General features: G+C 31.8%; 1 protein-coding gene across 1 annotated transcript; it reads right to left on the bottom strand.

Moving 5' to 3' along the window:
- Positions 1-4,351: 4,351 nt before the first annotated feature.
- Positions 4,352-24,347, bottom strand: LOC139501653 (caspase-3-like). Its single transcript, XM_071290795.1, has 9 exons — positions 24,272-24,347; positions 20,173-20,319; positions 17,903-18,401; positions 17,043-17,104; positions 16,023-16,193; positions 9,506-9,725; positions 8,005-8,130; positions 6,726-6,835; positions 4,352-6,107 (listed from the first exon to the last, which is right to left on the bottom strand). Exons 2-9 carry the CDS (start codon positions 20,311-20,313, stop codon positions 6,027-6,029), a joined length of 1,410 nt encoding a protein of 469 aa, XP_071146896.1. The 5' UTR covers positions 20,314-20,319; positions 24,272-24,347; the 3' UTR covers positions 4,352-6,026.
- Positions 24,348-24,395: the final 48 nt, after the last annotated feature.

Genomic DNA, 24,395 nt, shown 5'->3' with positions numbered 1-24,395 from the left:
AAATATATTAGGCTTCTTATAATGGAATTATGTATCCGCTGAGCTTCTGTTTCCCAGGGCCAGCATCCGATATATTTTGGAAGCAATAATGTTAATAAGGATATTATGTTGATATATAAGAAAATGACATTATAAGGAATAATTATAAGGAATAACAATAAGGTGGAAATAAGCAATAAGGAATGGACAATAATGTGGAAATAAGGAATGGACAATAAGGTTTAATTATATTATATACATGTACTAGGGACTTGCCAATTATGTTTCTCGGCAGTCCCATTCTTTGTGAAGCCGTGGCCGTACAATTTTGTACTTTTGCCAAATAAATATTTCTTACTTTATATTTGTATGTCATTTGGCCCAACGTTGTCTCAGATAATAAGATTTATTCCTATGAAGAATAAATCCGGTTATCGGAGGAAAGTGGGCATACGTTTTGGGAGTTGTTCCGCTTTGTACACGTTATGGAATTAATATATTATAAGTGACGTTGATTATTTTAACCTTGATAACTGTGGCGTCATTCATTCTTTCTTTCCCACGCCACAGCAGAGACAAGACGTAGAAAATTAGGTTCCGTATAAATTAACAAATGTTGTTTCAAAAGATACCCACCCACCCACCACTTAAATGTAATTAATATGTATATATGTTATATTATGTTGTTCGATGTTCTGCTGTTTTTGTTCTATTTTTCAGGTTGAAAAGATTGAAAGTTTATTTCAATTATAATAACAGTCCTTCGTCACGGCTTCAGACAAAGACTTCCAGACTTCTACCATTTGGCGAAAATAGCGACACAACATCTACAAATATATTAGGCTTCTTATAATGGAATTATGTATCCGCTGAGCTTCTGTTTCCCAGGGCCAGCATCCGATATATTTTGGAAGCAATAATGTTAATAAGGATATTATGTTGATATATAAGAAAATGACATTATAAGGAATAACAATAAGGTGGAAATAAGCAATAAGGAATGGACAATAATGTGGAAATAAGGAATGGACAATAAGGTTTAATTATATTATATACATGTACTAGGGACTTGCCAATTATGTTTCTCGGCAGTCCCATTCTTTGTGAAGCCGTGGCCGTACAATTTTGTACTTTTGCCAAATAAATATTTCTTACTTTATATTTGTATGTCATTTGGCCCAACGTTGTCTCAGATAAATAAACTTAAATAAATTAGTATGTGATTAATATTTACAGATATAAATGAATAAACATGAAATATTCTATAGATAATTCATGAATGAACTTAAGATAAAGGTTCTATTACAATTGTCACATAATGCGAACATCACCAAGGATCCATGAACCCGGCATTTTACATTTCCACAAATTGTCATTACTTTTACGGAAACAAAAGATGACGACGTCTCCGCAAATAAAATTCTACGTTTCAGGAAATAAATACCTTACTTTTCCGAGAAAATAGTAACAATTCCGGAAAAAATAAATTATTACTTTTTCAAGAGGAATTACCTTGAACTTTGTTCTAAATGAAACCTGCAACAACTGATTGTAGCAGCATAAAATTTTTGTATATGCATTGCACATTCAAAGTCAATATGATCTCCCTCGGGCTGGAGAGTTAGTCTTTGGGTAGTGCACACATCAATAAGCAGATCCTACATTTTGATAAAAAGTGGAAGTAACGCAAACACAAGAGAAATGTAGTAACAGTCATAACAGTTCACCCATGTATGGAATAATCAACTGTGCCATCTATGAAAATGTCAGTTATTTAACTACATAGAGGATCATAGACATTTCAAGTTGGTGAAACATAAAAATATAACGATTCTGACATCATCATCTTTCACTTTGTGTGAAACATTCATTTTTTTATATCTAGTATATTGTAGATATAAGATCAGAACCTTTTTGGTATAAAATATGAAAGAAAGAAATTTATTACACATATATTCAAATATTAATAATTTACTACCAGGTAAATTTCTGGAAAAGTAAAAAATACAATTTCTGGAAACGTATACTTTAAGTTTTCTGGAAAAGTAGTATTGGAACTTTGAAAAATTAGCAGAATTGCAATACGCCCCATGAACCTTTACACATAAATACAATCATTGCCTACATAAGATACAATTAATCAATGGTCAATAGAAATGAGGTAAAAGTGAAGTGAACCCTTTCAGATAGATATGTTTACCTTACAATCATTCCATACACAAAACATATGTGACCTATTGCCTACAATATCTCAGCATGGAAGTATTATATTGACTCAAACATAAAATTAACACATTTCCATCCCAACTTATTAGTAACAGCATAAACGGTATAAGATTTTCTGCAACAGCTGTGCATTTCTACAATCAATGTCAAAAGAAGTGATCAGTCCTTAAATGAAACTTTAACTGAATTAGATTGATATTCAAAACTTCAGGGCTTAATATTATTTTTTTCTTTTTCTTCAAATACTCAAGAAGTTTGGTTTTGGAGTAAAAAATACTGGTGATAATCTTTTTACGAATAGAAAATCCTAGGCTAGGGTACAAAAAGTTTTATGTAAAATATTTTGATGTTGATGTTGATAAAATTATTAACATTAATTATAATGAAAAAGTGTTCAAATAAAGAATCTAATTAAGATATTGGCAACAAGAATGTGTCCCCAGTACACTAATGCCCCACTCGCACTATCATTTTCCATGTTCAGTGGACCGTGAAATTGGGGTAAACCCTCTAATTTGGCATTAAAATTAAAAAGATCATATCACAGGGAACATGTATACTAAGTTTGAAGTCGATTGGACTTCAACTTCATCAAAAACTACCTTGACCAAAAACTTTAACCTGAAGCGGGACAGACGGACGAACGAACGAACGGACAGACAAACAGACGCACAGACCAGAAAACATAATGCCCCTCTACTATCGTAGGTGGGGCATAAAAAAGTACAGTAATAATTCAAGAGTCAAGAAAGAACTGTTGCAAAAGTAAAGAGAAGGTGGATTGAAAATGACTAATCTTAGCTTCTTCATCACAGCTTCATTTTCCATAATAGTTAAATAATAAAAAAAAAATATCTCAGGTTGGAACAGCTTATAGCCAAATTAAAAATTGACAGAAATTTTCTGAAATACAACAGATAATTTCTGCTGTAAGAATACAGGAAAGTGCTATGCAATTGATACTTATAAGCTAGTCACTTCATTCATTCCTTCATTTGCCAAGAATTTTTTTAAAGTTCATGGAACCAAAGATGTGTATACACTATTAATTAGAAATAATATAGTTTCAACAGGTCAGACAAAATGGAATGAAATTTTAGATTCAGATGAAAATGAATGGACACTAATATAGTCACAACAAATACAAAACTGCAGGGGTTACAATATAGAATAAACAAACATAGTTTAGAAACAAAAAAAATTATGAATAACCTTAAGGGGGCTCGCGGGTATAAACATTTTTTTTTATATATATATAGCATTTCACGATATTTTTTTTATAACGGAACTTTATCATATACTAGAAAACTGAAATAAAAAAATGGGGTCACCATTCAATTCAGCTCACAATCTGCCTCCGAAAGAAGCATACATTTTTGTTAATGTCCTTTTTTTCTATTGAACCAAGAATTTGTGAAACATTTGAAACATTTTATTTCACTTAAGGCCTCACATGATGCATGATAGTACAACAATATAACAAATACGAAATAATGCATGAACAATCATATTAACAAATGCATATATAAATTGGAAGGTAAATATCATTTGTAAACTGACATTACAATTTTACAAAATTTGGCTAAGCCAACAAGAACAAATTTATCTTTGCTGTTCATTAAATTAGAGAAACTCGTAGTATTTTTAACTTTACAAATATCTGCTGGCAAACATTTCAGCTGTTCAACATTAAAGAAAGTACAATCATATACGTAATGAAATTTATCTCCTAGCATATTTCTGTTACATAAATCACATATTCTTTCTGATCTATTAATAATGCTATAAAATATACCACATTCAATAGGTAACCTATGACTACTGCACCTACATTTACACAAATTAATTCTTAAATCAAAAGGCAATGTAGTTAAATAATCTTTAAAACCAAACTCAGACTTGTACATTCTATAATTTAAACATTTTGACGTATTAAATATCTGAGCCTTCCATTCATTTACAAACAAATTGTGGTAATACTGTTTCACATTTTTAGACAACTGACAGTTTGTATCTATATATTGATTATTCCAGGCATTTATAAAACCACATTCAAATAAAATATCTTTTACACAATTCAACCACTTAGAGTGGTATACATCACCAGAATCAAGTTAATATAGCATTTCATATAATGTACGAGAAGTTTTCTCTTTTTTGCCAGTAACAAAAACCAACCCTTCTTGACTTAATATTAACAGACATTGGTACTCTACCTAGTTCACCATATACAATGCAATTAGGTGTACATTTTTTTTTAACTTTCATTATATATTTACAAAATTATAAGTGCAATGATTTTTTTCATACCCCCAAACTTCTGCACCGTACAACAATATAGGACCAACCATAGCATCAAAAAGTTGTAACAATACATCTATAGGTAAATACAATGTTCTTGCCTTACATAATACATAAAACATTGCTTTTCTAGCTTGTTGAACCAGTCTAGATTTATTAACATGAAAAGTACCTTTTCTAGAAAATACAATACCTAAATATTGAAATTCATCATAACAGATAAATGGTCATTTTTATATATAAAATGAACATTTTCAGCCTGTTGACTTTTAGAAAATATAACAACATTGGTTTTTGCAGTATTAACTTTGAGATTCCATGTTTCACAATATAAATACATTGCATTCCATGCTGATCATAACTCAGCTGCAGATTCTGCAAAAATGACTGTGTCATCCGCATATAACAACAGATACAATTTAAAATACACTTCAATATCATCATTGTCAAAAAGTAAATGAGACATATTACAAACATCATTCAGACCACTATAAACATGTGACATAAACTCAGTCAAATCATTAAAAAAAATAGAAATAATAGGGGCGACAGGTTTTTCACCCTGCCTCACACCAATATTAGATGCAAAGAAATCTGAACAATTAGATCCATCTCTTACACAAGATTTTGCATTTTTATAAATTCATTAAGTATCATGTCATTGCTACATGCTTTGTATAGTTAGACTTCTATACAAATCCTTGGTTGAACTAATAGGAGAAATAGAGGTAATATTGAAATAAAAAAAGAACTAAATTACAGAAATCACTTAAATTTTATAATTATTTAGTTTATGTACAGCTTATTTGAAAACAATAATAAAAAATATAGGTCACCGATAAGTTAAAAAAGATATTTCAAATTTAATGCCAAAAAATGGCATTTTTTAACTAAAGGGAGATAATTTGGAGCTTTTTCAATGATATAAACATTTTAAAAGTCATCTGGGGCCAAACCAAATCTATGTTTTTGGTTGCTTTTTTTTCCATATCATATATAAGTAATAGCTTATAGTGTAATTAATAAAATTTGTAATGAAAAAAACAAAGGTTTATTTTTTTTGCTGAAATTTTTGTACCCGTGAGCCTCCTTAATGTTTTTGACATTCAAAGTTGTACATTTTTTTCAAGAAGAAGCAAAACAAATTAAAAATTGAAAGCTTCTTTTTATTAATTCTTTGGGGTGTAAAAGCATATTGACTGAAGTACATCTTGTATGAAGCACAGAAATTCACAATTCTTTAAATGTGTGCACCATCAGCGCTTTTACCACACTATAGAATTACAAAAAAAAGCATGCAGTACTTATAATTAAATTTTTTGCTAGGATCATGAAAACACAACCTCATCACTTGATTTGAATCCCTATAAGACATCTAGAATTTTGCAATGAATTAATTTGTTGCAGGCAATAGAAAAACCAGAAACAAACTATTCCAGATTGGATTTTGCAGGTTAAAATACAAAGCTGCCATAATAGTCTTAACATGACAATACTTAAAAATTTTGATACAAGTGTTCTTACATCAAGTGCCATTTTAATCGTAATGTGCTCGTAGGATTTGGAATCTGATTGTGGCTTTCTGCCATTCTATTGTTCACCTGAAAAATAATTAAAAAAGTAGTTTAATCCAACAGGTAATACTAACTATAGTGCCTTTTATATACTACAAAATAGAAACTGTTATCCCATACAAACTCACAGTTTGCCCTTCTGAGATAAAAAGATAAAAAAATTTCCCAATTTACTTTGAAAATAAATTTGTTCTTACATTCATGTTAGAAGATCTCTTCTTTCTTCTTACAATTGACCAATGTATAAAGAGCCTGTAGTTCACTGGATGTCAGTTGTTGCTGTCTTTTTCATTTGTTTTGTGTTTTACACATACATCAGGTTATTGTTTGATTTACTCAACATATGATGATGGAAATTTTTAACTAACCTTGATTAGCTATTCAGCACTTGCATGGTCGGTATTCAACTTATCATATCAGGACCTTTTATAGCTTACTATAAAGTATGATTTTTATCTTAATGTTGAAGTCTGTAAAGTAGCTTTTAGTTGTTAACACCAGTATTATATGGACTCTGGTGGATAGTTTTCTCATTGGCACTCTTACCACATCTTCTTATTTTTATCAAGAGTGTGAAATATATCGCATCATATATCTTAAATAATTTGTGTAAAAAGTTCTAGAACTGATTTAAGAAGAATTTACCTCTGTCAACATGTCTGACACATGTACCAAGTGTGCCATCTCTGTAAAAACTTCCACAAGACATTTTACAAATGGACTGCCATCCTGATCATCTCGATAAGATACATATCCTGCCAAATAAACATACAATCAAAACAGATTGTCTTCAAGTTACCAAATATACATGCTTTCTCTAATTCAAACTTGATTTATCCCTTTTAGACCTGTTGATTAATTTTATTTAATCAAAAAGTGGTTCATTTGATCTCAGTTCTTTGATTATGACTTAAAATTTTCTTGCTTTCCTCTAAAATTCCTATTGTGACTTAATGAAACTAGAGGCATCTCGAGAGCCTGTGTCGCTCACCTCACTCTACTTTGGTTTTTAAAATATGTAAAAATAGATAAAAATCATAATTAGTTATCGAAGGTACCAGGGTTATGATTTGATATGCCAGACGCACGTTTTTTCTACATAAGACTCATCAGTGACGCTTACATCAAAATAGTTAGAAAGCCAAACAAGTATAAAGTTGAAGAGCATTTAGACCCAAAAATTTTAAAAGATGTGCCAGATACCCAAATAATGATTGAGGCAAAATTTGGTTTACCATTTCTGATGAAGTCACATAGAAATAACACATCTTTTTGTAGGTCATTTGAAAAGAAGGATGAAGATTGTCTGCATATCATCTAAACTGAATCATTAGAGAAACAGATTCCAGCACCGCAACTCAACAGTCAAATTTTGAGTATTTTAAAATATGTAATTGTGTAGAATAGATAAATATCATATCAAACTTGATGCAGTGGTAGAATCTATATTAATGTTTTCAATTCCATTGTCATTGTTATTTTAATTGAAAAACAAGTATAACTGGTATACAGTAAGTTTAAGATGAATCCGAAACCACATTAAAAGGTTAAATTAAGCATGTTTACATGATGCATGATAACAAACTTCAGCCATCAGGTAGCTCTGATTTGTATTAATTGAGACAGACAATATACACAAGTAATATTTATAAAAGTATTACCAATAAAAAACAAATTGGCTTTTATCAATTGTTTGAATGTAGAATTAATGTATTATAGAAAGGTCAAATACTTCAAAAGGAATTTTAACAACTAGCAGAGATCTTGCTGCATAATTATTCACTGGAGATCATTTTACTAGAGAGAAGAGATTATGTCACGTATGTGTCAGAATCCTATAGAGAGTGTACTAATATTTAATACTGTCACGATGACATATAAAACCAGTAGCTGAAAAAAAATTCCTAAAAATTTATATAAATACCTGGAAATGTTGAGTATGCTATCAAAAAATCAGAGTTTGCTGGCTTCCTTGATATTGGACCATCAGTATGAGCTGTGTAATGAACATCAACAGGTTGAGTTTTCCCAAATATTTTGTCTCTACTATCTGAAAAAGAAATAAAACAACACAAGATGACAATAAGCTGACTTATGAATATATTTGTACATTCAACCCAACCGTGATACCAGATTTCATGTGAGGATGAGTAAGAGTATAAAACAAATATAATAGTTATTGGATCAATTGGAATTAATGATACTGCAGGAAAAGGAAAGAATACCAATAACAGGTCTAAACCTGCATCGCTGCATGCATCTGACTAAGATAACATGTAAACTGAAACATAACTGATTATTCCCTTCCAAAGAAGCCAAGAAAAGTTTGAAAAAAATTTCCTTGTACAGTGAGTGTTGTTAAATTTCAAACTTTAGGCAAACAGGAAGTGGCTTCAAGGCTGATGTGAAGAGTGCTAACAAGCTACTACCACCAGAAGCAGAAGTAATGCTTTACTGTATGGTGTGAATGCCTCAAGTCTTTACAAACTTCAGAATGTTTAGAACACCACTTCCAGGCCAGTAACCCTCAAAAGGAAGTTTGAACATATAACTCCAACCCTTATAATGACTTTTCATTGGCTACCATTTAAATTCTGATGCCAATTAATAAACACTGTTGCTTTATGCATTCTAAGCCTTACATGGACTTCCTCCTTCGTAGCTTAGTGAACTCATACATTTTTACAAACTGGCACAATTATTGTGATCTGAAAATGCAGCTTTAATCGAGATGCCAAAAACATATAGACCAAAATGTATGGTGAACAATGTTGGGACTGGGACTCTTTGGAATAGCCTTCCAGTATATATTCGAAATGAACAATCACTTGAGCATTTAAGAAAGGACTAAAGACACATTTTATTTGTTCAAAGTTGCATTTGTATAGATTGCTTATAGTATAAACCTGGAATCGTGATTGATTGTGTTTGACTGTCACTGATATTTATTTGCTGTAATAATATTTGGTACATTTCAGTTTGATTTGTTTTGTTTCTTAATATTTTGAAAAAGTTCCGATCTTTCCAAAAATGTCATATATGTTAATTGTACCATATAGTTTACACTATGTATTTAAATAAATTACTGATAATCTTTTGTTTTATTTATGTTTGTCATAAGTAATATAAATAAAGAAAAAATTAAAAATTGTATAAATATCTTACAGGAGTGAAGACTTGAGAGTAAATGTAATGCAATTTCAGATAAAATTAATATTTCCAAGGAGCAAAACTTAATAAACGAAACTTATTCACCATTAATCGACAACCATTTTAATTCTAATAAATTTCATAAAAGAGGTGACTATATATATATTAAATTTGGTGTTGATGGCAACCCTTAGATAGTCTGCAACCCTTAGATAGTCTGTTAAATTTTTCTAGACTTTGGTCAATTAATTAAAAAAAAATAGTAAATGACTTACCACCTCTACAAGCATTGACAATAAACATCTTCGGTTTGCCTGTCATTGATGTACAATTATTAGAGTTAAAAAGAGTTATCAGATCAATGATATTTTTGCTACCTCCATCGGTTCCTAATATTATTTCATTATTGCCATGCGACATTAAAACAACTATCAAACTGTCAACTTCTAAGAGCTGTTCATCTTTTGAAAAATATTTTAATGTTTCTTCTATTTCCTGTAACCAAAGAAAAATACTGTATCACAAATATATGTCAAAACTACAATATAAAATTGTTCACATAGAGATATGATAATTTGGTTCTAGCATGATTGACATGATTTAGTAAATAGCATGATTGACATGATTTAGTAAATAGCATGATTGACATGATTTAGTAAATTTTATTATCAGTATGTCCTTGTATACATCATTCGTAAATATAATTAAACATGCAGACATCTTCTACGATCAGGTATTTCACATCCAATCTTTTATGGTAATAATATTTATAAAGCACAAAAATGTCAGTATTTACCTCAAAAGCTTACAAAACCTTTAAACAGACTTATTAAGAAGGGATGAAGTTACAATACTTTTGTCAGGTCATTAAAGATTGCATATTTTGGCTTTAATATTTATTCATTTATAGGGTCTTTGCATCAGATTTAAACACATTTATTTTAAAACCAGTTGTTGGCATGGCACGGGTTATGTTCTTCTCATATATTTTATGATGGTATAATACTAAACCCCTAACAGGAGTGATTTTGCTTGATATTTATATGATGAAGACATGATCTTTTAATCAGTTTAATTGTAACATGTCAGTAACTGCTAGTAGTCCTTTGTTAATTTATGTATTATTGTCATTTTGTTTAGTTTCTTTTGTTACTTATTCTGACATCAGACTTGAACTTCTCTTAAACTGAGTTTTACTGTGCATATTGTTGTTTGTTTGTTTTTTCTACATTGGCTAGAGGTTTAGGGGAGGGTTGAGATCTCAAAAAAACAGGTTTAACTCTGCCGCTTTTTTTTGTCTGTCCCAAGTCAGGAGCCTCTGGCCTTTATTAGTCTTGTATGATTTTTAATTTTAGTTCCTTGTGTATAATTCAGAGTTAGTATGACGTCCATTATCTCTTAACTATATAGTATAAATATTTGTTTAGGAGCCAGCTGAAGGACTCCTCGCGGTGTGGGAGTTTCCCGCTGCATTTAAGACCCATTGGTTGCCCTTGGCTGTTGTCTGCTCTATGGTCGGGTTGTTGCCTCTTTGACACATTCCCCGTTTCCATTCTTAATTCTATGATACATTTTGAAGGTAAATTTTTAGTTGATAAATTATGCAATAACAGTCAAGCCGGACTACTCATGGGAAAAGACAAAAGTGGTCTCTTAACACACTATAATGGTTTACTTTTTTTTTAAATTGTTATTTGGATAGAGAGTTGTCTCATTGGCACTCACACCACATCTTCCTATATCTCTTAACACACAGATGGTCTTTGAATACAGATTCATTCATTGAACAAGAAGGAACCATTCAGTTACCAAATTTTTACATCAGTCCTATTTAGGGAATGATTCTATAATGGTCTCCACCATTTTATCATGTATAATGAATGAGTAAGATTGCATTTTTAAATAAAAAGATTTCCACTGCTTGTTTTTTTATATTTTGTTGCCTTTATAGGTACAATTCTTCTAATTCACTTATATGGCAACGATGCATGTAGAAGTAAAATTAATTCATGATTATGTTTTTCATGTTGATGTGGTATGATTTTAGGTCACCATACATCTTTCAATAATGAGAACAAGTTAGCTATGCTGTTGTGAAATGTCTCATGTGCTGTGTAAATAAGGAATAATATTGTGTGTACAGTTAAGAGTTGTAGAACAGAATTATACATTTTAAAGAAAAAAAGGGGAATATGTCCATGGGACACAGATGATGCCACTGCTTCCAATTCATATGAAGTTATAAAGGCACATAACTCAAGAATGGTAAAAGTGATGCTATCAAGATTTGAACTTCATCTGAGTTTTGTGGTAAAAAAATGTAAAAGGTATTGTGTATAAGTTTCATAAAAAATTTTGCGGCAAACTTATGTTACAGAACAAAATAAGAAAATTCAGCAATTTTTTCATTTATAAAGGGACATAACTCTTTAACGGTTAAAGTGACAGCACTGAAATCAAAACATGATCTGTATTTTATGGTTATAAGCATTGTGTATAAGTTTGGTATCATTTGATTATGGCAAACTTAGATTATAGAGAACGGAAACAATGAATTCAGCAATTTTTCCATTCGTAAAGAGAAATTATTCTAGAACAGTAGGAGTGACACCACCAAAATAAAAACAATAAATTTCATGGTTTTGTATTTGTTCCTGTTATTTAATAGGCAGAACATAGTTTAATTACAGAACAACAGTTGAAATAAACAGCTAGCTGCCCCATGAGTGGATGATACGCCCATTACATTTTCAAAGAATAAAGTTCAATTACTTCTCAGCTCACATCAATGGGGGTCTCATTGGGGGGTTCCGATCCTGGATCCCGCTTGCTGTTTTGTCAGATTCCCGTATCCCGCTTACACTATGTATGAAGCAATTCTTATTTTTTTGTCGTTTCCCAGGTCCCGCTAGACCTCATTTCATGTTTTCACAACACAGTAATTTGATTTTCACGTGTCACGCTTACAAAAAATCTGCAATCCCGCGTCCCGCTGAGACCCCAATGAGAGCTACATCAATAGATATAAACAATTCACCAGTTTTCATGAAAACTGCTGAAAGCGTTTTTGAGTTATTGTCCAAAAACTGGAAATTTTCCCTTTTTCTCTCTTTGTAATTTTGATTATGCAAATGTTGAAATCAAAATAGCAATACTTTAACATCTTTCAGAAGTTATGCAAATATTCAAAGTCAATGAACCATGACTGAGTTACATGGTTATACACAATCTTCATGTAAATGAGATGTGCCAATGCTAATACAACTGCATACCAAATACCATTGACTTATTATAAGTAGTTTCCAAACCTTAATACAAAAATTAACTTGTAAACTATGTAAAAGTTTCAAAATCAATGAAGCATGAAGAGGGGGTGGGGCTATATAATCTCCATGGAAATAATACTTGCAAATGTAAATAAATTTGCATACCAAATATTATTGATTTTACATTAGCAGTTCATCTTGAACTGATCTAATCACAAACTAATACATAAGATAAGTTTCAAAGTCATTAGACTGTGACTGAGGGGCGAGGCCAAATATTCTCCATGAAAATGAGATATGTGCCAATACTTATACAACTCAATACAAATTAACAATGACCTACCACTAATAGCTCCCCTTGACCTGACCTAATCACAAACTAATACATGATAACTTACAAAAATTTTCAAAGTCAATAGACCATGACTAAGGGGGCGGAGCCAAATTATCTCCATGGAAATGAGATATGCCAATGCGTATACAATTGCATACCAAATATCATTGACCTACCACTTGTGGTTCCCCATAAACTGATCTAATCACAAACTAATACATGTAAACTAAGATAAGTTTCAAAGTCATTAGACTGTGACTGAGGGGCGAGGTCAAATATTCTCCATGGAAATGAGATGTGCCAATTAGAATACTTATACAACTCAATTGACATTGGCCTACCACTAATAGCTGCCCATGAACTGACCTAATCACAAACTAATGCATGATAACTTACAAAAATTTTCAAAGTCAATAGACCATGACTAAGGGGGAGGAGCCAAATTATCTCCATGAAAATGAGATATGCCAATGCGTATATGACTGCATACCAAACATCATTGACCTACCACTTGTGGTTCCCCTTAAACTGACCTCATCACAAACTAATACATTGTTGACATTGTCGCCGTCGCCGGAAACAGCATACCTATGTCTCGCTTTTTGACTCTGTCAAGGGCGACACATAGTTGCTTAAGTCTATGTCATTTGGTGGATTAGTTGTCTCAGTGGCAATCATACCACACCATCGTATTTCTAAACTTTCCTCTAGATTGACAAAAAAAGTGAACTGCTCTAAAGAAGAACTTGTCTGTAGTGGTTCTCCAAAACCTCTTGTCAGATTTACTTAAGGTTTCATAAAATGTTAGACTAACATGTCTAGGCGAGACATCAATCTTTCGTTTGTTCAACTGAGATAACTAATCCACCAAATGACATAGATTTAAGCAACTATGTGTCACCATATAATACTCAGTTTATACTCATTGAAATCTAAAATGTCACACATACACATGCAAAGAATTGGGGAAATATACACACAGTAAAAATAACAAACCCAAAGGAGCATAAAGATCAGAAAAAATAACATTAAGGAACAAACAAATGTCTCTTTTGTTGTAATGTTTTGTTTTGATTTTACCATGTGAGTCCTGGTTGCATACAGTAGTAGTTACTAGTAACTTAAATACAGGTTTCATATACTTAAGGTAAAAGTGGCTTTGCTCATTGTTGAAGGCTGTACGGTGACCTATAGTTGTTAATGTCTGTGTCATTTTGGTCTTTTGTGGATAGTTGTCTCATTGGCAATCATACCACATCTTCTTTTTTATACTTTTAACTAAATCTCTTTTTGTGATGTGCACAAATCATATTTGTACTTAGCTTTCTCAAACTTCTTGTTTAAAAAAATACTTCAAGTTTATTCCATTTAAATTCCATCATACATTTGTTTAAAATGATTAACACTTTGTAAGATAAATTTTTTTTAGATAAAATAACACAAATTACTTCAATACTTGGGACACCACAGAAAACTAATCAAAATATAACCAGATGCTCTGCAGGGCGCAGCTTTATAGGACAACAGAGGTCAAACCCTGAACAGTTGGGGCAAGTATGGACACAACATTCAAGCTTGATACAGCTTTGAATTTGGATTATGATTGAAAAGTTGACACAGCATAGGTTTCTGACAAAGAATGAATGTGGTCTAATGAACTTAAAATTTTTTTTTTGCTTTTGAGCAATACACTATGCTCTTGAATATAAGTCCCCTAAAAAAAAAATTTTGAAGAAAAGTTCTTTTTAATTTCTGAAATCTGAAATGAGAAAATTTTACCCCCAACCGTCCCCAATTTTTAATCACCTCCCCCAATCCCTTATTCCAAAAATAATCTCAATTCAAGTTTTTAATTAAGTTGGCAACAATAACTACTCATTTAAATACATCAAAAAGTATTAAAATATAATTTAATTTACAGTCATGGTGAAAATTAATATTAATTAACAGTGATTAAATAGATGACACGGAATAGGTTTCTGACACAGAATGAATGTGGTCTAATGAACTTATTTTTTTCTTTCTTTTGAGCAATACACTATGGTGTTGGAAATTAATCCCCTAAAAAAAAAAATTAATGAAGAAATTTTCATTACACCCCCCCCCCCCCCCCCCACCCCCCACCCAATTTTTTTCAAATTTCTAATGGGGTTTGCAACAATAACTACTCATTTAAATACATCAAAAAGTATTAAAATATAATTTAATTTACAGGTATAGGGGGAGGGTTGAGATCTCACAAACATGTTTAACCCCGCCGCATTTTTGCGCCTGTCCCAAGTCAGGAGCCTCTGGCCTTTGTTAGTCTTGTATTATTTTAATTTTAGTTTCTTGTGTACAATTTGGAAATTAGTATGGCGTTCATTATTACTGGACTAGTATATATTTGTTTAGGGGCCAGCTGAAGGACGCCTCCGGGTGCGGGAATTTCTCGCTACATTGAAGACCTGTTGGTGACCCTCTGCTGTTGTTTTTTATTTGGGCGGGTTGTTGTCTCTTTGACACATTCCCCATTTCCATTCTCAATTTTATCATTTAAATACATCATAAAACATTAAAATATAAAATGACATATAGTCTTGCATGGTTAAAATTAATATTAATTAATAGTAACTTCTAAAAATAATTTTACAGCTAATCTCATCTGAAGACAATCATCATTTCTTAATACATAATTTTCAAGCAGTGTAGGGGAGGTAATCAAACAGTATTCTTTAAATGGAGTTGGATTACCTCCCTTACACTGCTTTTTAATTGCTAAATGATTTGAGCTATAACCCCCCCCCCCCCCCCCTAACCATCCCTTTGTAGTATGGAAACTTGTGGTATAATTTCAGAGAGATTTATACACTTAAACACAAGTTATTGACTGGAAACTACAAAAATGCTTATTTGGGCCCCTTTTTTGGCCCCTTATTCCTAAACTTTTTGAACCATAACCCCCTAAATTAATCCCAACCTTTCTTTTGTAGTAATAAACATTGTGTTAAAATTTTGTTGATTTCTATTTACTTATACTAAAGTTATTATCCCGAAACCATGCATCTTCGGACGACGATGCAGACGACGATGACCACATGCATGATGATAGCATTATACGAAGCAAATTTTTTTCTCTTCATACAAAAACATGCAGAGAAAAGTATAAACTCAGACAACCTTTTTTCAACACAAAACTAAAGAGTCTGTTACCTGAGCCGTTTTATCTATATGGAAACGTATTTCAAATCCAAAGTTACTAAACATTTCAGTCAATCTTTCTTGATCTATTTCAGCTCCATGTCTGTTTTCATTATTACTAACAAAGTTAATGTTATTTATAATAAGGACAATTCCCTTCGGATCAGTTCTTATATTGTAACTCTGAAAAAAACCATATGTCATGCATTATATATTCACTTTTTTTGTATGAGGCTTGAAATATAGTTCGTTTTATAAACTAGTAGTTTTGAAATTTATTTTATTTTGACATCTTAAGGTGGTACCTAACACCTTCACTAAAATTAATTTGGCTCGTTTAATTTTCATAAAATTTTGACAAAGTATTTACTTTGACCCTTTGACAAAAATATACAAATTTCAAAATATTTGAACCAACCATTTTATCAGAAAAATAACACTGGTTATATAGCAGTTTAACAAAACACTAATTTTGATCATTGAGAAGCTTAATATTCCCTTAACAACACAACGTAATTAAAACATTTAGCTGATTTTACAGAGTTATCTCCCTGTCGTGTTAGGTACCACCTTAAAGAAATAGTTTTAATATTCATATTTGACATTTGCCATTAAACTTATATTAGAATATTATTATTATTTGGCATTGTTTACTTATTGATTGTTATTATCATTCCTCTTAACTTATATCTTTAATTAAATTATGAAAAACCTTCTTCGTGTTTAAGCTATGTCTATCAGAATAATAAGTCGGCCTTAATTCATATACATACGAGTCAGCTATCCCAGGCCGACTTAATTCATATACATATGAGTCAGCTATCCCTTATCTAATAGTGCTTTGGACCTGTTTGTGTGACATATTCCTTGCCTCCTTCTCTTTAATCAACCATTTTAAGTTGAATGATGCCTTGAGGATAGATAATTGGTTAGACCAATGAGAAGTACTTAACTTGTTGATCTATGAAGACAAAATAAGCCTTGCAAGAAAGAAAAATAATTTGTAATAAAGTCTTTAAATTTACTGCATACCCCAAGCCCGCTGGATGAACTGCTTCTACTAGATTCAGCTCCTGATAAAGGGTTTGAAAATCCTGAAACAATATCAAATGACTGTCATGACTATATTAATGTTCTTCATTTTATGCTGATCATTACTGGATACTATTTTTATAATGTGATACTTTATTTTATTGAATAATGTGCACAGCATGATATGACCTGAACGCTTTGGGCAAGTATAGATACTACATACTGCTCTGAAGTTGGATTGTGATTAAATATTTGATACAGATAAATATGTGCTCAAAGAACTGAAAATATTGACATTGGACTTTATCCTATTATGATAAAAATTTCTTGTGGATATAATGCACATTAACATATTATGTCTCTATTATCTGCAAAGTTTCATGAAATTCTGTTGGACAAAATTCTAAATCAAAAGGGGCATAGAAAAAAATAGAATAATAATTTCTTGTTGATGTGTAAATTTACATAGCATGTCCAAATTATCTACAAAGTTTCATAAAATTCTGTTGTGTGGATCTAGTGGAGTTGTGATGACAAACTATTGCAACCATAGGCCAAAATTCTATGTTCAACTCCTTAACCTTTGACCTAGGAAGTTGTACATACATTATGACACATCCTCTAGTGTTGGTTAATATACATGTCAAGTATAAAGTATGAAATCATAACGTTTTTCTATATATAGAGCAGACACAATTTGTTACAGACAGACGGACATACTGATCATTATAGGGCGACCTGCAACAACTAAGAAGGGCCCAAATAAATGAGCAAAAGTCTAATGTACATTATAGTTGCCTTTACTCATTAAGTTTTTCTACAAATAAATTGAGGATATTATGGACAAAACGGAGATCTACCTGAGTTGATGTGGTCAGCTACATCCATTCTTACATCCTCATTGTAACCAGTCTCTCTTTGAAAATTACTGTTGCCCTGGACCTCTTTTCTATTTGTGATATCCTGTACCTCTTCACTAGGTGATGCAACTATTGAACCAGATGATGCTAGATTTGGAGCAGATTGACTGGAATTCATGTTTGATAAAGGATTTGGAGCAGATTGACCAGTATTCATGTTTGATAATGGATTTGGAGCAGATTGACTGGAATTCATGTTTGATAATAGATCTGGAGATTGAAGTTGCTGTGCTGATACGCTGTGTTGTAGATGTTGGGCTCCATGTACTGGTTGTTGGTTTGGATAACGGATTTTTTGCTCCTTCTCTTTAATGGCATCTGCAAGATTTCGATGGCCTGAATTTTCTAAGCAATATAAAAATTTGTTGTAAGCATCTGGACCTCTACGTTGTAGGTCATCCAATAATTGTATAACTTTCTTACGTCTTGAAGTATTAGCCTGAAAGATCAAATCAAATCAATTATTCTTTAGATTATTTTCCTAGTTTTATTGAATATCCCAGCTTTAAATATCAAATGGTGCTTACAAGTTGCAAATAAGATTTTCATATTTGATCTAACCTTAAAATACTAAATTGTAAATGAGGTTTTTAACATGCAAATAAGGTGAGCATTTTGTGAGCACAAACATTGCACATAAAATGAAACCAACTTAATTTGCATGTTAAAGAAAATCACTTGCAAATGCTCATCTGTCTCAGCTTTTTGTTTCACTTGTGCTTTTGATCAGTTTGCTGATCATATATGCAGCTGCTCACATTTTGCTGATATGTTGACCCATTGATTTTGTTATCTAATTATCTCATGATGATGGTAATTGAATTAGTGTCTTTCTGTTGTGGCGATGTATAAGTACCCAGCCATGTCCATTCTGTTTTTTTTGTTAGATATATTTCTATTTGTATCCATCTGATTAGTTAAGCTTTTTTTAAATGATTTTTATAGTTCATTCTTATGTTGTTCTGTTACATGCAACTTCCACTGTCCCAGGTTAGGGGAGGGTTTAGAGCCCGCTAACATGTTCTTTCTTATCCTCAAAATTTAAGAAATTATCAATTTTCCACAAAAAAATTACGTGTCACAATTAATTTTGCTTAATATTTGTGTATACCGGAAGTCTGAAAACTGATCAACTTAGTATTGCACAACAGCACAGTGAATTGAACAACAACAAGAAATCTTCAAGTGACTATAAATTCAAATCATATCACTAATGTCAAATTCTTTGACTACATTTATTCTGTGTCAGAAACCTATATTTAGGAAATCAATTGTCCCAAAAAAAGAATTGGGGTCACAATTAATATTGCTAATTCTTTGTTTATAGTCTGAAAACAGATTTACTTAGAATTGCGCAACAACACAGTGAATTGCACAACAGCAAGACATCTCCAATTGAATGTAAGTTCAAATCATATAACCAATTTCAAGTTCTTTGACTGCATATATTCTGTGTCAGAAACCTACATTGTGTCAAATATTTATTAACAATCCAAATTGAGACCTACATCAAGCTTGAATATTGTGTCAATTTTTACCCAAACTGCTCAGGGTTGGACCTCTTTGGTGGTATCCAGTTGCACTCGAAGAATCACATTTTTGTGTTTTTGTTTGTTTTTCAGTACTTCAAGCAAAACATGCAAAAGGTCATCTATATTTGGTATATGGAAGGATTGTAGGATGTACATATTGGTCTTAATGGTATTGATCATCTAAACTTGGCTTCAGGTTGATGGTTCATTGGTCATTGTTAAGGTTTTATGATTCGGTCTGTTTTTTAAATACTAAAAGCAATAGGTCAGCTTTTTTTGGTGTATAGAATAATTGTATGGGGTACTTGTCTAGTTTTTGTGTTTTGGTCTGTTTCTCAATTACCATAAGCAATAGGTCAACTATATTTACTAAAAGGAATATATTTGTTAAGTGTACATAGAAAAATCAGAAGATGTGGTATGATTGCCAATGATACAACTCTCTACAAGAGAACAAGTGACACAGAAATAAACAACTATAGGTCACCATACAGCCTCCAACAATGGGCAAAGCTTATACCGCTATAAAAGGCTTTGAAATGACAATGTAAAACAATTCAAACAAGAAAACTAACAGCCACACTTATTTTGTCTATCTCAAATGTAGAGTTAAGTCTTAAAAATTGATAAATATCTAGCCAGCCGTATTAGGGGTTTTGATTATGCAATCTTATTTACCAGAATCTCTTCAAACATCCCATCAGTAAAAATTTCTTTTTCTTTAATCAGGTCGCCGAATTCGCTCTCTAAGATAATATTTTGAACCAAACTGCGTCTACATTGGTTCAGAGCCTTCTTATGTATCTTATCCATGATCATGCACTCCTAAATAAAAGTTAAAAGGAAAATTAATCTCAAATTATTTTTTATTTGCATTTTGTATTTAAAAAACATGAGTAAATGAAAAATACATTTTTATTTCAATTTAACATGTAAGCTTAAAACAAAATTATTTGTTCCTAGTCTTATATACTGAGTAACTCTCTCAATTATTGTTTTTACACATTAAAGGGACCAAGAATTATAGATGCAGACAATCGATCAATTAGCTATTACCTCCCTTTTCATAACAGCAGAAAAGTAACTAATATCTATCACCTCCCATTTCACAACATCAGAAATGTAAATAGTAGCTTAGTTAATAAATTATCTCTCTTTTCACAACATCATCAAGTAAATAATTGCTATTATCTCCCTTTTCACAACATCAGCAAGTAAATAGTAACTATTACCTCCCTTTTCACAACACCAGAAAAGTAACTAATATCTATCACATCCCATTTCACAACATCAGAAATGTAAATAGTAGCTATTAGCTCCCTTTTCACAACATCAGAAAAGTAAAAAGTAGCTATTGTCTCCCTTTTCACTAGGAGTGTTTAAGGTTGGTTTATTTGTAAATGATATCCTGTTCACCTTTCTTGAAGGAAACAGTTCTCTCTGTTAATTACGAGTTTTCAAAATTAAATGCCAAAAAACAAAAATGTGTAAACCAAAATCATGATTTAATGATTTAATGGGAAAAATAAAACAGCCAAAAGAAGGCAATTAATGATTTCTTACTTATTGAATTATTTGTAGATCTAAATGTCTTCCTAATCATTTTTGTTTATACTGAATCACTATTTAGTATAGTTTACAAGATTATAACCAAGAACACAAAAAAAAGTTAAAATCTTTATTCAGAGGCAAACATGCTGGAGACATAAAAGAGTGGCGAAAGATTCCAGAGCATTGCAGAGGGATGTTCAAACTCATAGATTGAAAACAAACTGGAAATGCCATGGCTAAAAAAGAAAGACATATTATACTAAACAAGACATAGTTGGTTCTTATGTTGTACTGTTATACCACTGTACCAGGTTAGGGGGAGGGTTGGGTTCCCGCTAACATGTTTAACACTGCCACATTCTATATGTGCTTGTCCCAAGTCAGGTGCCTGTAATTCAGTGGTTGTCGTTTGTTTTTGTGTTACATATTTGTTTTTCGTTCATTTTTTTATTTGAAAAAGGCAGTTTGTTTTCTTGTTTAATTGTTTTACATTGTCATATCAGGGCCTTTTAAAGCTGACTATGCAGTATGGGCTTTGCTCATTGTGTTGAAGGCCGTACGGTGACCTATAGTTGTTAATGTCTGTGTCATTTTGGTCTCTTGTGGGCAGTTGTCTCATTGGCAATGATACCACATCTTCTTTTTTATACAACATAGAAAACTAAATAAAATTGAGAATGGAAATGGGGAATGTGTCAAAGAGACAACAACCCGACCAAATAAAAAACAACAGCAGAGGGTCACCAACAGGTCTTCAATGTAGCGAGAAATTCCCGCACCCGGAGGCGTCCCTCAGCTGGCCCCTAAACAAATATATACTAGTCCAGTGATAATGAACGCCATACTAATTTACTAATTTCCAAATTGTACACAAGAAACTAAAATTAAAATAATACAAGACTAACAAAGGCCAGAGGCTCCTGACTTGGGACAGGTGCAAAAATGCGGCAGGGTTAAACATGTTTGTGAGATCTCAACCCTCCCCCTATACCTCTAACCAATGTAGAAAAGTAAACGCATAACAATACACACATTAAAATTCAGTTCAAGAGATGTCCGAGTCCGATTTTAGAATCCATGGAGTCTGATGTCAGAAGATGTAACCAAAGAAAATAAACAAAATGACAATAATACATAAATAACAACAGACTACTAGCAGTTAACTGACATGACAGCTCCAGACTTCAATTAAACTGACTGAAAGATTATGATTTCATCATATGAACATCAGGTACAATCCTTCCCGTTAGGGGTTTAGTATCATACCATCATAACATATATGAGAAGAACATAACCCGTGTCATGCCAACAACTGTTTTTAGAATAAATGTGTTTAGTTCCGATGCAAAGACTTTATCAGTGACTCAATATTAACGCTAAAATATGCAATCTTTAATGACTTGACAACAGTATCGTAATTATATCCCTTCTTAATAAGTCTATTCAAAGGTTTTGTAAGTTTCTGAGGTGAATACTGACACCTTTGTGCTTTATAAAGAATATTTCCATAAAAAATTGGATGTGAAATACCTGAACGTATTAGAAGTCTGCATGTTGAGCTAGCATCACTAAGCATCACCAACCCCGAAAAACTGGGGGTGATGTCAGGTGCTCCAGAAGGGTAAGCAGATCCTGTTCCACATGGGGCACCTGTCCTGTTGCTCAGTAACATGACCAAAAAAAAAGTGAACAAAAGGGGGGGGGGGGGGGGGGTGGTTAAAAAAAAAGATGGAAAAAGGGGGTCAATTCCCAACAGCATAGTGTATTGCACAAAAGCAAAAAAATGCATATAATTTCAAATCACATAACCAATTCATGTTCCATGACTACACTTATACTGTGTCAGAAACCTATTATGTGTCAAATATCTTAAAATTACAATCCAAATTCAGACCAGTATCAAGTGCGAATATTGCCATACAACATGTTAAAAAAAAGAGATAAGATATCATTTTGATTACAGAAAAATTAATCATGTTAATGAAATTTATTTAAAAAATTTCATTGCAAATCCATAAAGTTCTATGAAACATCTTCTGAAAGTGTTATTGCATGTGGAAATTTTTGAAATCTTAGATTAATTGTTTCAAAAGTACAGGATGTAATTTGAATCCAATTAAAACACATTCCATTTTTAGAATTTTAATAAAACTGCTTGCCTTTAGAAATGGAAATGGGGAATATGTCAAAGAGAAAATTACCTGTCAAGAGCAGATAACAAATGAAGGCCACCAATTGGTTTTTACCACTGTCCCAGGTTAGGGTGAGTGTTGGGAAGCTACTTACATGTTTAACCCGCCATATTCTGTATGCATACATGTGACAGAGTTGTCTTGTCTGACACAACTGGAGATTTGAAAATTTTCAGCAGGAATTGGGCCGGCATAACTGGAGATTTTCATTGACATATTTATCGATATTTTTAACAGTATTTACCATTAATATACTAGTCATGCTAGTATTCTCTTTAAAAAAGATAAAAGTTTTAATGCAGAACTTTTACATACATTTGTCAAATCGACAATTAAATTATTTTTAATACAAAACTTTTAACTTGATTCTTTTGAACTAAAATAATATTATTTAATAAACCATTCAAAACAGTTCAAAACCAAGTGAACAATGAGATGCTGCTTTACCGTGAAGTTTTGTATGTACTTATTTGATCGTGATGTGGTCATTAGTGAATTATTATTTTCATTAGTAATTTGGTATACATACTGTACATGACATATGTACTTTATTTTTATTATGTTCAAAAATATCTAAATTTTAAAAATTCATGCATTTTTTCATTTAAAAGTATGTTCAAATGTATGTGCCCGTCCCAAGTCAGAAACCTGTAATTTAGTGGTTGTTGTTTGTTTAGTTGTTACATATTTGTTTTTTCGTTCATTTTATTTCATAAATTAGGCAATTAGTTTTCTCGTTTTACATTGTCATTTCTGGGCCTTTTATAACTGAATTTGAGGTATGGGCTTTGCTCATTGTTGAAGGCCGTATGATGACCTATAGTTGTTTATTTCTGTATCATTTGGTCTCTTGTGAAGAGTTGGTGCATGGAGAGTAATGTCTCATTTGCAATCATAACAAAAGGTGATACTAAACATTTTTAAATTCATGTAAACAGTATATACACTCTACCAAGTTACCCCAAGGCTTTGAAGGTGATGGAAGTTTAAAGAGCCTTATAAATAATACATGTATTTTTAGGATCACCTCTTACCCTTAATTTCAGTTGATAAAGATAAGGCACCGCAAAAAATGTGTGATACACTTCAAAACGAAAGTAAATCTATTTTAAGAAAGTTTTGCTAACACAAGGAAAATTGTTGTAATTTTTTTTTTGC

This window comes from Mytilus edulis, chromosome 13 (genome assembly GCF_963676685.1).
Source record: "Mytilus edulis chromosome 13, xbMytEdul2.2, whole genome shotgun sequence".
Classification (NCBI taxonomy): Eukaryota; Metazoa; Mollusca; class Bivalvia; order Mytilida; family Mytilidae; genus Mytilus; species Mytilus edulis.
The sequence above is the reverse complement of the archived record's forward strand: the minus strand, read 5'-3'. Positions and strand labels throughout refer to the sequence as shown.

What these genes read in the sequence shown, in the direction of transcription:
- LOC139501653 (XM_071290795.1), bottom strand. Translation starts at nt 20,313, where the DNA reads ATGATCATGGATAAGATACATAAGAAGGCTCTGAACCAATGTAGACGC. An exon ending in AGCTGACCACATCAACTCAG is followed by an intron (nt 17,105 to 17,902) that starts GTAGATCTCCGT and finishes ATATTGTTTCAG; the next exon opens with GATTTTCAAACCCTTTATCA. An exon ending in TGTCAATGCTTGTAGAGGTG is followed by an intron (nt 8,131 to 9,505) that starts GTAAGTCATTTA and finishes TTTCTTTTTCAG; the next exon opens with ATAGTAGAGACAAAATATTT.